The sequence below is a fragment of the Cryptomeria japonica genome, chromosome 9 (assembly GCF_030272615.1).
Source record: "Cryptomeria japonica chromosome 9, Sugi_1.0, whole genome shotgun sequence".
NCBI classification, from domain to species: domain Eukaryota; kingdom Viridiplantae; phylum Streptophyta; class Pinopsida; order Cupressales; family Cupressaceae; genus Cryptomeria; species Cryptomeria japonica.
In genome coordinates, this window is record NC_081413.1 from 52,950,063 (window position 1) to 52,966,653 (window position 16,591).

General features: G+C 38.9%; 1 protein-coding gene across 1 annotated transcript in view; it reads right to left on the minus strand.

Annotated features, from left to right (window-relative positions):
* Positions 1 to 16,220, minus strand: part of LOC131046878 (protein ROOT PRIMORDIUM DEFECTIVE 1) — a 36,899-nt gene extending 20,679 nt beyond the window's left edge. The window contains exon 1 of the mRNA XM_057980691.2: positions 15,589 to 16,220. Coding sequence (XP_057836674.2) covers positions 15,589 to 16,019 — 431 coding nt within the window. The 5' untranslated portion in view covers positions 16,020 to 16,220. The remainder of the gene's footprint in view (positions 1 to 15,588) is intronic.
* Between the last annotated feature and the right edge of the window lie 371 nt (positions 16,221 to 16,591).

A 16,591-nucleotide genomic window follows, 5' to 3' on the forward strand; every position in this document is an offset into this window, starting at 1 on the left:
GTCAAGTCTTCCTTCTCTAGTAGCATATCTTGCCTTGAAGTGTTGGCAAAGCCTTTCTTTGTCAACTTGTGGTTCTTTAGTGGTAGAATGAGGTCTTGAGGCTAGCTTGAACTCCTTGAACACCCCTAGTCTTCCAACGCTTCAGAGCACCTTGAGTCCTCCCTTTGTGCATGTGGAACGTCCTTGATGATGATGGACTGGAGGAGGTCATCCTTGCCCTGGCCTGGTCTTCTTCCATCTGCAAAACCAACCAAAAGGTGATTAAGGACACATAATGAATTCATCCTAACATAGCATTTCCTACCTTAAATCATCAACAAGAAGACATTAAAATGAAGCTTGCTCAAGATTCTCCCTTGGGACAGGCCCTATAAGAATTTCACTTTGGACCCTTTGGAAGGATCAGGAGCAAAATTTGCATTCCTGGCCTAAATTCTTCTCATTTTGTGACCATGCTTGCTTAGATGCATGCCTAAGGATCCCTATAATCTCAACCAATACCAAGTTTGAGGTAAAATTGGAGCAAGATGGAGTCTTTAAGGATTTCACTTTGGACCCTTTGGATGGGTCAGGAGCGAAATTCTCATTTAGGCTCAAGTTCTATCACTTCTCCACTCCAAAATGTCTTCCAAGGTGAGCATACACTAGTCTTCTCTTCACCAAGGCCTGGGAATCCATCTCTTGACCTTCATCATGAGCAAACTAGGTGAAATTGAGAATTTCACTCTGAACCCTTTGGAAGTGTCAAGAGCGAAATTCTTGATTTTGACTTGATCCTTCATTTTCTTCATTGCAATTCACTTTAAAAGACAAGAATACCTCACTCCACCTTCAAGCATGCCATAGGAATCAATGTTTTGGCTTGACACAAGTAGAAAATAGGTGCTTTGAGGAATTTCGCTCTGGACATAGGAATCAATGTTTTGGCTTGACACAAGGAGAAAATAGGTGCTTTGAGGAATTTCGCTCTGGACCCTTTGGAAGGGTCAAGAGCGAAATTCTTGATTTAGGTTGATTTCTCTTACTTGGCTCCACTCTTCTGACTTTGTTATTACTTGATTCTCCATTTGAATCCTTCTCTCAACTTGACAACACTTGGCCTCAAAAATGGCTAATAAAGAGAATTTCGCCAAAAACCATGGCCAAGGACAGGACCTATTTAGGATTTCGCCCTGGACCCTTTGGAAGGGTCAGGAGCGAAATCCTTGTCCAAGCTTAAAATCTTCATTTTTGGAGGCGACAATCCATTCAAGGGCAATCCTAGGGGCATCTCCCAACTTCTCCTACCTTGGTCTAGGCTTAGCTTGGCATAAAAATGAAAGGAAAAGGTAGTTTTAAGGAATTTCGCTCTAGACCCTTTGGAAGGGTCAGGAGCGATCCACTTTCAAAGGCAAGGTCACGCCACTTCACACCCATCCAAGCCATAAAAACCAAGGAGTTGACTTGCTTTGAAGGGAAAATAGGTGATTTTAGGAATTTCGCTTTGGACCCTTTGGAAGGGTCAGGAGCGAAATTCATGATTTGGCTCAATTCCTTCAAATTTGATAATCACTAGCAAGTCAAAGTCACACCTAAGGACACTTCCAATCCTAATTCACCTTGAACCACCCTAGACTTGGCATAAAATTGAGGGAAAAGAGTGGTTTTGTGAAATTTCGCTCTAGACCCTTTGGAAGGGTCATGAGCGAATTTCTCATTTTAGACTTGACTCTTCATCTTTTCAACCCCAATCTTATCTGCAAGGTAAAACTCCATCACTCTTCACCCAAGGAACAAGGTTTGAGGCCCAAGCATGGAAGCAAATGAGGTTAATAAAGAATTTCGCTCTGGGCCCTTTGGTCAGGAGCGAAATTCATGATTTAGGGAAAATCTTCATCTTTTAAAGCGTCCAACTACCTCTCAAGGCAAGAACATACCAATTCACCCTCCAACATGCCAACGCCTAGCCAAAACAAGGAAGAAAATAAGAGCTATAAGGATTTTCGCTCTGGACCCTTTGGAAGGGTCAGGAGCGAAATCCTCTTTCCAGGTTGATCTTGCACTTCATTCATCCAATTCTTCCTCAAACGCAATCAATTCAACTTCCTTTCATCCTAATCAAGGCAATTCGCTATCAAACTAGCTCTAGACAAGGTCACTCTAGGGCCTAAGGCAAAAAAGAAGGTCAAATGGAGGATTTCGCTCTGGACCCTTTGGAAGGGTCAGGAGCGAAATTCTCCTTCCAAGTTGATTTCCATCATTTCATCGCCTCAAACCTCCTCTCCAAGGTAAATATGCATCCAAGTCTCCTCAACTATGCCTCAAAAATCCAAAACTTGGCCATATCAAAGAGCAAAAATAGAGAAAAAGTGAATTTCGCTCTGGACCCTTTGGAAGGGTCAAGAGCGAAATTCTCCTTCTAGGCTCATTTTCACTTTTTTCCTCCCTTCTTTGGCTTGGATATAACTCATTAGGCTCCTCCTGATCATCCTCCAATCCAAGTTAGCATTCACTTCAAGGCTTTGTGAAGAAAAAAGGGGCTCATATGAATTTCGCTCTGAACCCTTTGGAAGGGTCAGGACCGAAATTTTTGTCTTGGTCAAAAATCCTTCACTCCTTCACGTTCTATCACTTGAAAAGGCAAAGACACATCATTTCCCTTCCAAATACGCCCAAGGAACAATGTTGGTAGTCTAAGCAAGGAAGCAAATGAGGCTTATGAAGAATTTCGCTCTGGACCCTTTGGAAGGGTCAGGAGCGCAATTTCTATTTTAGGCTAAAATCCTTCACTCCTTCACTTTTAGTCACTCCCTAAGGCAAGAACATATCCATCTACCCCCACCATGACCAAGGAACAAGGCTTTCAGTGCAAACAAGGAGGATAAAAGGTGTCTTCTAAGAATTTCGCTCTGGACCCTTTGGAAGGGTCAGGAGCGAAATTTCTTTTAGGCTCAAATCTTGACTTCATCTCTCACATTTCTTCACTCCAAACAAGTGTTTTGCCCTCAATAATGCCTGGGAATGAGTTAGTTCTAAGTTTGGATCAAAGTCGAATGTCCTATAGAGGAATTCGCTCTGGACCCTCTAGAAGGGTCAAAAGCAAAATTGAAATTCGCTTTGGACCCTTTGGAAGGGTCAGGAGCGAAATTTGACATTTTGGTCTCTCTATCAGGATTCATATATGGAATATAACATTTAAGTATAAGAAGATATAAGGAAATATCACTTATACTTTAAGTTATATTCCATATATACTGTCAAGATGTTTGAGAGTGGTTTCGAACCTCCAGGAGTTATAATGCAAAATCTAGTTTTTGGAGGATTCTTCAATTTTCCAGACAATCAAATTTCAAGATCAGGATGACATTCCAGACTTAGCCAAATTTCAGGACATTTGAAGATCAAGATGACATTCCAGACTTCATCACTCACCAACTTGACCTAACTTAGACCTTCAAAGAGGATATTCACTCACCAAGCTTCATTGACCCCCTCAAACTCAAACAAGACACAATTAGCAACAAGAGCAAAACTAGGCCTAAGGGAAACTTTCAAAGAAACCCTAACCTGGAGCACATGCTGACTCCCCTGGCTCAAGCAGAGCCTGCCATCATAGTGATCCCCCTGGCGACACTCAAAATGCAAAGGCTAACAGACAAAACCCTAAAAACCTAGAAAGCAAACCCCAAAAAGCAAAAAAAAAGTAGGGGTCCCCATTTGCAATGGGGCGATGTGTGAATACGTCACAACAAGTTTCAAAGGATAATTCTGATTTAACTTATGAAATTCTAGAAATTGTAACTAAAAATCAGACTTAGTGAAATTTTGGAAATTGAAATTAAGTCTGATTGTGACATTTTTGCCTCCAAAACTGGATAAAAGCGTAAAAAACAAGATGGTCTTGAGTAAAATTTGAAGAATCTGAAATGAAAGTTCTCTTGCAAGTCTAGAAAATTAGAAATTCTGACTGAAAGTTGTCTTGAAGTCTGAAAGAAATTGGAATTCTAAATGAAAATCTGCCTTCAATCCTTAATAAACCTGAGAATTTTGATGAAATCCCTTAAATTGCTTTAAGGAATCGCTTTCAATTTTCTCTCCAAGTGCAGAAGGTGGCCTGAAATTCTCCTAGAAGTTGCCTTGTACCTGCAATATGCTTTGAAGTTTAGAAAAAAAATTGTTTCCTTAAGTGTTGGTGTCTGTTTTATCATCTACCAAACATTAGGATAGGTTACCCGAAGGTATTCTATCCTCTCCTGAAAAATCACTACTGATTCCAAGGTCTATATGTGCGAACAAGCGACTTTAGTGGAATAGCTTCTTGGGTAGTGTATGCTGAAATTTCAAGGGGGACTTACGTTTGACAAGTATCTTGAACTGCTGGACTTAGATGGATTTAGCAATTTAGGCTCTTTTTTTTTTTGGAAATTTTCTGGGATTTAGACTTTCAAAAGAAAGGGAAAAAGAGATAGGGTTCAAGAAGGCTAATCTAATCCTACGAATTCAGGAGACGGTATCAACTGGGTGCTCTCGAGAAACCAAATCTCGCTTCACCGCACTAGGGACAACTACACAAGGCCGGTGCAATCTTCAATGGTTTGTGCTTATGATCAAGATGTTGGGATGCACAGGGGATGGGCTCAGACTAACTTTGCACGGTGAGATGGAAATCATCCATACACCAAAAGTATGAGCGGAGATACACCATCAATTGACACTTATCAAATCCTTCATTCAAATTAACAACAACGAAAGCAAATCTAAATTAATTCTAACTAAGTGTTGAGGCAATTGAAACCATGCAAATCATTCAAATAATAGAGATTACAAAGCAACGCACATGCAATATATTATCTGGAAATGACCTTAAGCAACAATACATCAAAAACCTCACACTTTTCAAATGAGAGGAGGTAGCCTTATATAGTTTTCAAGAATAAATGAACAGCCGAGATCAAACAGTGATCAAGGGCCCAGATTGAAAGCTATAAACCCTAATTAGGGTTTCCCAAAACTAACTACCCCCGACCAATTACATTTGGGACACTTGTCCTTCTTGCTAAATATGAACCATCAATGAAAATAGAAGGTTGTTGCATTGTGAAGTGTGCCCTTCTGGATAAGTCAGGTTCATCAAACCTGGACATGCTGACTTGGAGCGATCTGATTGGTTGGAAAATGACGAGGCGCCACCTCAACGTGTTGGATGTCTTTCTTGAATTCTCCAATTTGTCAAGAAATCGTCTAAGTATGGAAATTTGATTCCTTCTTGTCGCCATTTGATTCTGCTTGGGAGCTTGTCTCTTTTTTTTTTTAATTCCTTCAGGAGATGAAATTCTTCAAGAAGTTGGAAGTTTATCTAACTTTTCCATATTTTCACCAAGTCTGAGAACTTTTCTTTCTTGATGCCTTGAGATTCTTTCAAGTGCTTCGAATTTGGAGAACAAATCCCCTCATGAAGTTTTTCTCATACTTAGCCAAATTTTGGCCCTCTCTATACTCGGACGAACCTTGCTCGTGGTCCTGTCTTCAATTCTGAATTTGGCTCGAAACTCCATTTGTGTTTTCTGTGACGATCTTGCCTTCAACTGCCAATTTATGTTGCGTGGGAGGAGGGTTAAAAAGCTTTGGGTAACCCCTTGCAAATATGAAATGATGGGATCAAGCTATTCAGGCATTCGCTGTGATCATGTCCTTATTCTCGATACCCTAACATGCCTTCATCATAATTGAGGAAATTGGAATTTTCTTTGTGAAACATTTCCCATACTTAGCCAAATTTTGGCTATCTTCACGCTCAGATGAACCTTGCCTGTGAACTTGTCCTCAATCTTTCGTTTGGCTTGAAACTCCAACTGCGATCTCTATGATGATCCCGCTTCTATTTCCTCCTGCGACCTGTAAAACCAAAGAAAAAAAGTTAGAAATCTATCTTGGATTAAAGAAAATCGAGGCTGCGAACGGCTAAGTGTTTGGAAAATTTCACTTCATTTTCATACTTAGCCATGAGAATGGGATTTTCACATGTAAATTCTCCAACCTTCAAGATAATTGTGATCACAATCCAACACCAAGTGTTATAACTCCAAAAATTTCTTATACTTAGACAAAAAAATGATTTTCCTCCCTTAGAAATTCGAACAAATTCACTAAAAATCATTTCTCAAACTCTAGAAAAACTCAGAAAATACATAAATCTGCATCATGAATTTAATTTCACCTTCAAAAATACTCAAAAATTCAAGAGAGATTCAATAATTCGTCCTTATACTAGTTGTCTTTCTCCAAAAATCTGTGAAACTTTTGTCAAAAAAGTTTATCCAACTTCCAGCAATATCCAAAACTTTCTCCAGATGAACTCCAAACTGAAAGTATTTTACTATGCTCTCCTTAATATTTCGAACTTCTTGATGTAGAAATGAAGTTTACAACGAAGTATTTGTAAATAAAGTTAAATCCTCAATCAGAAACCCTTAAAATCTCCCAAATCATGTTTCCAATTTTAACTTCATTCTTTTGGAAAGTGTTGTCATGTTTCCAAATTCAAAGAAAATATCTTCCAAAAGTTTCCAATTTGGCTATAAGTTCGAAATATTTATTAATCTTCCAATATTCTCTTTAAAAAAAACTTTCCATTTTGGATTTAAGTTCGAAATCCTTATCAATCTTCCAATATTCTCCTTTTGAAAACTTTCTATTTTGGATTTATTTCTAGGATTTTTAATAATCCTTAGAGATTTTCTTCATTTTGGATTTAATTTTGAAATCTCAGTGGATTTTGTGACATCACTGGCATCTTGTTGATTTTGTTTGACTTTCAATGCGTAGGTGGACTTTTGAAATTCATCTCCATCTTCTCCAAGGTATGGCGGACTTTGGAGACCTTTCCTCATGGCTCTCTTCAAGGCGAAATTTTTGGCTAAGGCATGGGGCAGACTTTAGCCTTTGCTCCTACATGGTGAAATTTTGGCTAAGGCATGGGACGGACTTTGAAAGTCTCTCCTCATGGCTCTCCATCAAGGCGGAATTTTGGCTAAGGCATGGGGCGGACTTTAAAGGTCCCTCCTCATAGCTCTCTTTACCCTTGGCGGACTTTAAACTTGGCACCTCCTACCTTGCTCTCTTACTTTGGCGGACTTGGGAGAGAGCTCCTACATGACCTCCATCTTGGGCGGACTTTGGTGGCGGCTCCAACTTGGGCGGACTTCTATCACTCCTCCTCCTTAGCCTCCCAACCTTGGCGGACTTCAAACCCATCCCCTAAGCGGACTTCAAGCAACCTCCCCTTGGGCGGACTTTGGAGGGCTCTCCACCTTGGGCGGACTTTGGTGTTAGCTCCCCCATGACCTCTCTAGCCTTGGCGGACTTTGGTGAGTGTTCCTTCATGGCCTCCATCAAGGTGTAAATTTGACTAAGGCATGGGGCGGACTTTGAAGGTCCCTCCTCATGACTCTCCTAAGGCATGGCGGACTTTGAAGTTAGCTCCCACATGACCTCTCTTCTTGGGCGGACTTTGGACAAGGCTTCTCCATCACTTGGCATGCTTGGGCGGACTTTAAAGAGTGCTCCCACCTTGGGCGGACTTTGAGGCGCTCTCCACATGCGTGGGCAGACTTTGAAGAGTGCTCCCACATGCTTGGGCAGACTTTGAGGCGCTCTCCACCTTGGGCGGACTTTGAGGCGCTTTCCACCTTGGGCGGACTTTGGTGGTGTCTCATCTTGGGCGGACTTTGGTGGTGTCCCCAACATGGCGAACTTTTAGACATCTCCAACATGGGCGGACTTCTAGACCTTTGCTCTTCAAGGCGGACTTTTGGAGGCTCTCAAGAGGGCAGACTATATATGAAATAAAATATTTAAGTATAAATGGTATTTCAATATGTCTTTTCTCTTTCTTATACTTTAAGTTATATTGTCAGGATGTTTCAAAGTGGTTTCGGGCCTCTAGGACTAATAATGCAAAATCTAGTTTTTGGAGGAATCTCCAATTTTCCAGACTTAGTCAAATTTTAGGATCAGGATGACATTCCAGACTTAGCCAAATTTCAGGACATTTGAGGATCAGGATGATTTTTCGAGCTGATTATCCTTTGAAGGTGCCATGACCCCCTAAAATATAGGAACTTAGCTTTTTGGGTCAAAACTTGAAAATTTTGGATCGCAGTCGAAGCAGGTCAATGGTACAAGCGTAAACCCTAGGTTTGCATCCCGAAAAAGCAAAAAACCTAAAATCTAGGGATTTAGCTTTTTTAGGTCAAAACTTGGAATTTTCGAGTTCCGGTCGAAGTTGGTCAGTGGTACAAGTGTAAACCCTAGGTTTGCATCCCGAAAAAGCAAAAAAGCCTAAAATCTAGGGATTTAGCTTTTTTAGGTCAAAACTTGGAATTTTCGAGTTCTGGTCAAAGCTGGTCAGAGGTACAAGTGTAAACCCTAGGTTTGCATCCCGAAAAAGCAAAAAGCCTAAAATCTAGGGATTTAGCTTTTTTAGGTCAAAACTTGGAATTTTCGAGTTCCGATCGAAGCTGGTTAGTGGTACAAGTGTAAACCCTAGGTTTGCATCCCGAAAAAGCAAAAAGCCTAAAATCTAGGGATTTAGCTTTTTTAGGTCAAAACTTGGAATTTTCGAGTTCCGGTCGAAGCTGGTTAGTGGTACAAGTGTAAACCCTAGGTTTGCATCCCGAAAAAGCAAAAAGCAGACATCCCTAAAAAATAGGAAAAACTTTTTAAAAATAGCCATACCGGGGATCGGGCTGAAAATGCCAAAAACGAAACTTCCTAAAAAATAGGAAAAAGCAAAAAAGCAAACTTTCTAAAAATAGAAAGTTGTCCAAATTCGTCCAAATCAATTGCGATCTTCGTCCTTTGGCCTCTCTAAGCACTCTGGTGGTGTTCACACTTCAGAATCACATAACTTGCAAAAACTTCAGAATCACATAACTTGCAAAAACTAACTTTCAATCGTCAGGGCCTGAAATGCTCTGAACTGGACAAGGCTTGGTCAAACTCCAACAAAAGGTCACAGGACACTAACAAAACCCTAGAAAGCAGGAAAAGAGAGGGTCCCCATTTGCAATGGGGCGATGTGTGAAAAAGGTCACAACACTAAGCTTCAACTTTCATCCTTGGGAAGTAATTTGCGAGTGAATGAAATGCCAATGCTCATGTTTGTAGAGAGGTCAAACTCTTGCTTTGTTTTGTTGTTTTTGTTTTTGTGTTTATTGGAAATGAATCTGGTCTTGTTTTGAACACCAAGTTGAACCTTCTCTTGCTTTCATAATCTCAAAGACATCTCTTATGCTTTCTTCTAAACCTTCTCTTTATGAAAAACTTCATGTCTTGATTTGAATTTTTCACATTCATTAACACAACCAATTTCTATCCACCTTGGGCGGACTTGCTACTTGTTTGAGGAATTTTCCTTATGTATAGAGGGTGGCCTTCATGCTTATTCAAGGATTTCCTCGATGTCTAGGCGGACTTGGCACTTGGTTGGGGATATTCCTCACTACGGCAGACTTCATACTTAGTCAAGGAATCCATCCCAAGGGGCGGACTTCATAGTTTAACAAGGATTTTCCCATGCCTAGGGTGGACTTGGCTTGAGGTCAACGAATTTCATCATTCCTAGGGCAGACTTCACTGGAGAACAAGGAGTTTCTTCTAAGTTGGAGCGGACTTGGCTTGAGATCAAGAAGGGCAGACTTTCCATGGAACTAAGGATTCTTGGACAAAACTTCATACTTAGCCATTTTCTTGTGATCTTCCATTAGCATTCCTGACAATAAATTCTCTTGGCTTGACACTTCTTCTAACTCAGTAATTACCTGTGATCCCGAGAAAAGCAAAAAACAACTTTCTATTTTTAGAAAAAGCAGAATAAGAAGCAAGTTCCCACATTGACCCCAAAATGCCAAAAATGAAAAAGCAAAAGGCAGAAAAAAACAACTTTCCTAAAAAATTGGAAGTTGTTAGAACTAATCGCAAAAAATTGTCTTTTTACTCCTTCGACTAGTCTGAACACATCCGTAGCATCAGAACATTCTTTTGATCATTCTTTCTCCTTATTGATTTGATGACTCTTCAAAACTTGAAGAACTGGACTCATTTGCGAAGGCAAGAGACAAGAGACAAAACCTAAGACACCCAAACACTACCCTAGAAGCAAAAAAAACCAAGGGGTCCCCATTTGCAATGGCATGATGTGTGATTACGTCACAACACTCCCCCATTTTGTTTGTTGCTTATTTATTTTATATATGGATTGCTATATCTAAATCATCCCAAGTCAGCCTCGTTATAATTAACCCATAGCCGACCCCTTGCATACATTTAATCGCCTATACTTAATTGTTTAAAGCTGCAATTATTCTACATGGCGGGGACATGACAGTCTGCCCTTCTTGAGATTGATTGTCCTCAGGCAATGATTGAATGATCATGGAATCTAATTCGTAATCCGCCTTTCACTGTGCTACTCCAATAATATCATAAGCTGTATATGTGATCAATAGTTGGAAACTAGCAAGGTATAATTTAAGACAAGTTTTCTCTCATCTTCTAAGAGAAGGAACAAGGTCACCTTGAAGTATCACCAATCGTATGTACAGGAAATTGAACTGGTTGGCCCAATGCTCATATGATATCATGGTTATCTCTTTGAGTCAAGGCAAGGAAGAATTTTCCCTTTACTGAGAAGAGGATTAGAAGCATGACATGTTAGTCTAAGTTGTCATTGATGTCCCAAAACGATACATTGTAATTCTGTGTGTTTTCAGACATGATCATAAAATGATAAGTGGTAATGGCATCCATCATGTTCTTATTCTCATCATTGGATCAGTTGTTAGAAGAAGTCTGAACTTTGCCTTTATGCACAGCAATATATAAGGCTGCATATGTATGAAAGCCATGTGGTTTGCAGAGAAAGGTGAGGGTTACTTCTGCCAACATACAGAACGTATTTGGACTTGGGCACGTACAGAATATATATGTCGAACTTGATTTATCTGAATGCAGTGATGTTGATTTTTGAACTTGATGCAGTGATAATGATCTTGTTTATGTTCCTTGCATTCGATCTGAGACTGTGGTCTTTGATTATTCCCATCGATGGTGTCACAAGTTTGCAGGTGAGATCATGTTCAATTTTTAATCTCAAAGCATACTGAAATTTGATTACAACCTTTAAGATTGTATATCGGTTATGAGAAGTTATGTTGTAGTTGAGAGATAATAACAAACTTATCGTAACTTTCTTATTGCTATTAAAAAGTTACAATGAAAGATACTTCGACTTCGGTTCATGTATAACTGAAGAGTACGGTCGGTGACAGGTGTAAAGCGACAGTTGAAACTTCCAAACCAACTGTAACTGCTTAGTCAGTTAAGAACTTCCTCTTCTTGTTGCCGATGGATAGAAGGAAGTTTATATTTATATTACTTGAGTTCAATTAAAGAGGATGTATGATCAAATGTGGAGAATCATATGCAGCAAATAAAATATTTATTCTGAGATGTGTGTCTGACTGAATATGAAGAATTGTATGCAGTGAATGCAATGAATGTGAGTTGTTTATAAAGGAGTTTTTTTTTCAGATTGAAAGGAGGCATCATTTATAAACAGATATGTATAAAATATTCTGAGAGAAAAGTTGTGAGAATTATTAAGAAGACATATTCTAAGACCTGAAGGTGAGATGCTGTCATAAAGGAGAAAGGTGCTTTTAAAGTGGAAATGCTGTGACTGGTAACAAATTTGATTGTGATTCAGATCAGTATTCAATTTATATTTGCAGATTTATATTGATTAATCATATTCAGTTTGCAGAGAAGTTCTTGCAGATCATTATTGTTATAGAGGAACAAACTGTACAAGACATCTGAAGTCTGTTTATACTCAGATTGTAATTGCTTGTTTACATATTCCAAATGTTGTAAAATGAAACTTCAGAGATTGAAACCAGTTGTGATTTGTAATTGTGACATTCTTAAAGTTGGTGCTTTAAGAATATTGGGTTGGTGCTCAAGTTGTTAAGTGGAAAGTCGGGAAGAGTTGGTGCTCTAATAAGGAATTTGGTGATTCCTTGGGGTTGGTGCCCTAAAACTTTGTAAACATTTCAATTGTGAGGCTGGACAAGAACAGTAGATCCTAGCAGCATTTCTCACTGTGGTTTTCCCCATCCTGGGTTTCCACGTATCTTTTGTGCATTGGTTTTATTGTGTGGTTGCATCTCTTTCTGATTTCAGTTTTAATTCCTTTCAATTTTCAGATTGAAGTTTGATAAAGTTTATCAAAAGTTTAAATGATTAAGGATAATACAAGGCACATTGAGCCTATCCATCAAGCCTAGGAGCTCGTTAATGGCACCCGCCATCCGGCCTCCTAGCCCCATTCGGGGTTGCCACTACTCAAATGGACCTTTTGGCTACTTGCCCTCCTCATATGTCCTACCTCCCCTCCATAATGGGATGGTGGATTGGCTATAAGCTTAAAGAATTCTTATCCAAATTAATCATACATTAGAAGCAATAGAATCTCTGCAAATATTCATACTTCTTATCAAATGAAGACATTTAATGAGTTGTCTAAATCATATGATAATGCATTATATTCATACCACAAAATCTGCTAGTTATGTAACTGCTGTGTGATATATATGTGCGTGTGTGTGTGTGTGTGTGTTAATCTCTGAGTTTGTAGCTTGTATAGGCTTGAGTGCTGGTTGATCTTCTTCAATATGTCTCCCCCTTTTCTCCTCATGGCCTTCTCCATTTATAACTTATCATTTCTTGAAGATATGTGTTCTTTAGAAGTATCTGCCCTTTCATAAGGGGTCATGTCCTTTGGATCTGACTGTTAGTGAAGCGCCTTCATAACTATTATTCATCACAAATGATTCCATTAAATGCTTGAATCGCTGGCCTCATGAAGGATTGCTGTTCCTTCTACACTAATATCTTAGTTCCTACAATTAATCCTAATTAACCACTGCTGCTTGCTTTGCATATTCTAACATTCCAATTGCTGTTCAGTGTTATCTAAAACAATGCCTTTAATCAGTCGTTGTGATCACTGTTTATGGATGGATATTTCCCTACAATTTGCTGAATTGCTCTTTTTCCTCCCCCATTTTGTTCGCTGCCTATTTATTTTATATATGGATTGCTGTATCTAAATCATCCCAAGTCAACCTCCTTATAATTAACCCTTAGTCAGTCCCTTGCATACATTTAACGCCTATACTTAATTAGTTAATTGTTTAAAGCTGCGATTATTCTACATGGCGGGGACATGACATATCTTTATGTGCTATTTGTATGCATTGAATGTGAGAGCCTCATGCAAATGCGTGTGTGTTTGTGTGTGTGTGGGGATGAACCCAGCCCCCTGTTTTTTTTTCACTAAATCTATAAACTGAATGAACCAGTATCAAGATCAAAAACTAGGTCCCAATTTGACATGCACAACACCAAATACACTGCAAAATTAAAGGACTCACCAAAAGCATTGGCTACAAAAGTACCCTGACTCAAATTCTAGCACTAGTTTGGTACCAATACTGAAAAGGCAACCACGCAGCAGGTATACTCTATATGGAAACTGAAACCCGAGTTTATTGGCCCTAATTTGCCATACATCACCCCAGATATGCTACAACTAAAAGACTCAGGAAAAACACTGGCAACAAGAGTACTTCAACTCAAACTATAGTTCTAAATCGATACCAATACTGGAAAAGTAACTCCAGCATTGGCTACAAAAGTACCTTGACTTAAATTCTAGCACTAGTTCAGTATCGATACTGAAGAGGCGACTCCACAGCAGGTATACCCTATAATGGAAACTAAAACCGGGGCTTATTGGCCCTAATTTGCCAGATAACATCAAATATACTACAAACTAAAAGACACACGAAAAAAGCACTGGCAACAAGAGCACTTCAACTCAAATTCTAGGTCTAAATCGATACCCAATACTGAAAGAGTAACTCTAATGTACCCTAACATGGAAACTCAAACTGGGCCTTATTGGCCCTAATTTGATGTACATTGTAGACATCTAAAAATGGTCAACGCTTGCGGAGTCATACTTTAACATTTGCGCATTGCCTTATTTTAGGGTTCTTGCGTCGCATTAACATTTCTTCTATGTTGCGCACTTGGTCTTTATCATTTGCGAGCATCGAGTCCTTCTTCTGCATTCCTCATTTTTATCGCTTTCGAATTAGGTCTTATCGATAACAAATCTTCAGTCATGATTTTGGTCGATCCTAGTCCTTGTCAATATCGTTATTTTTGCGATCGATTCGTCATCGATCCTTGTCCTTGTCAATCTTGTCATTTTGCGATCGATTCGTCATCGATCCTTGTCCTTGCCAATCTTGTCATTTTGCGATCGATTCGTCATCGATCCTTGTCTTCTTTAATCATGTCAATTGGCGCTTTTCAATTTGATCTCCTTGTCAATCTTGGTCAATTTGTCATTGATTTTTGTCAACCAATCTCAATCATTTATCAACACTGGTTCTTTGTCAGTCAGAATCATGATCAAATCGACCCTACATCAATTATCTTTTGTCAAAACCTAATTGTCGTCCTTGCATTTCTAATTCATCTTCTAGGATTTTATGATTTATTCATTTAATCTTGTTTGTCATTTTCCCTCTAGGTTAAATATTTATTTAATTGGCTAATTAATTCCCCCTCTTTTTGTGAATTAATTAATGAATGAAAAATTATTAATTAATTCAACTAATTTTCTAATTTCATCAATTTCTAATTTCCTAATTTCCAATTCATCATTTCTCACCTAATTTTCTAATTTCTTCTAATTTCTATTTCTATTTTCAAATTATTGTCATAAATTGTCATAATTTGTCATAACACCTTGCATAGCAATTTGTCATATTTTGTCATAAATTGTCATAATTTGTCATAACACCTTGCATAGCAATTTGTCATACACTTGTCATAATTTTGCTATTCTTGTTTTGAATTTCCTTTCAAATCTCTTCATGCTAATCTTGTCCTCTCTTCAATTTGTCTATAAATTGGATGAATTTCTTCAATCAAGGGATCCGAATCAATCACACTTCTAGTATCCTTACGCTGTCATCTCATCTTGTCAATCTTGCTTTCATACTATACTTGTGCACTTGTAGGTGAGATCCACAAACACACTAATTTGAAGGAGAAAGAAGGACAATGGAGAATTCTGAAGGAGATATTCGCGTTTGTAATGGTTTACATTTGGTTTGAATGTCTTATTTTCAATATCTCTATTGAATGTTTTTAGGATTTCTTATCATTGCAATCTAGTTTTTGTGATTGAGCTAGTCTAATTTCTATTTGCTTTGATGATTTTCTATTTCCTATCTACATACATAACTCCAATTATGCTAAAATACTAAAGGACTCACAAAAAACGCTGGCAACAAATATACCTTATCTCAAATTCGAGTTCCAAATCGATAATAATACCGAAAAAGCAACTCCAATGCAGGTATACTCTAACACGGCATCTGAAAATGGGCCTCCTCATCGGCCCCAAATTCGACACACAGAACTCTAATCACAGCGCAAATAGTCATGCGGAGAACAGAGAAAACCGACCTGATAACAGACTCTCGTTCGAGCGCAATCAAGGCAGCCCGTTCCTCTTGGATCTGCTCCATCGCCTTGGGGGTCAACCTGCACCACAGGAGTCGCTGAACTGGGTGCTCAAAAACCTCGAAGATGTGGGGGTATTTGAGCACGAAGCGGCCGGACTCGTACATTTTGAGACCCAACCGACGCCCAAGCGTGTCCAGCCTGGCCACGCAGATGGACTGCTCTGGTTGAGCCAAAATTATGCTCTGGAATTTCACCACTTTTCGTACCTTTTTGCACACTTCCATGTAGTCATCGAAAGCGTGATCTTTAGTGCGGAATTTTATATTGGATTTATTGCTGCTCTTCAACCGCCACGCCTGCCATTGCCATTCTTTCCTCTTACTTTTCTCAGCCATGGCAATGGCTGTCCATGTTCTCATGATTATGTTCATTATTTTCAATGTGTTTTCTGAAGAGGTTTAGGGTTTAAGCTTTCGAGGGCGCTCTAGGATTTTTTCGCCCAGAGATTTGGTAGGGCTTTAGAGCACGGCTGTACGCTTGCCATCAGAAACATTTCATATCAATGTATTCGACAAGTTTACTAACGTCTGCCATTAAAATTCATTCATTCATTTTGCCAACGATTTATGGAAATTTAGATTGAATTTCATTTGGGAGTGGAGGTTTATGGTTTGTGGTCACTAGCAATTGCACTTTTGTGTGCAATGTGTGCGTCGAAGACGTGTAGAAGGTCAGTTAGAAAAAAAAAATAGTCTATTTTTTCATATATTTGTACAATACATGAGATCAATCGTTAAGTCATTAGAAAAATGGTGTTCTTTGTGTAACAAAAATCTTAATGAAGAATTGATAGCTTCAAATCAACTATGCATCCACTTATAAGGATTTAAACGTGACTAAAAAAAAAATTGAAATCATAAGAGAATCAAACTCTATTGTAAACAAACTCATGTTATGTTTGTGATAGGGAGAGAGGGAGAGATAAGAATAAAGGGAAGGAGAG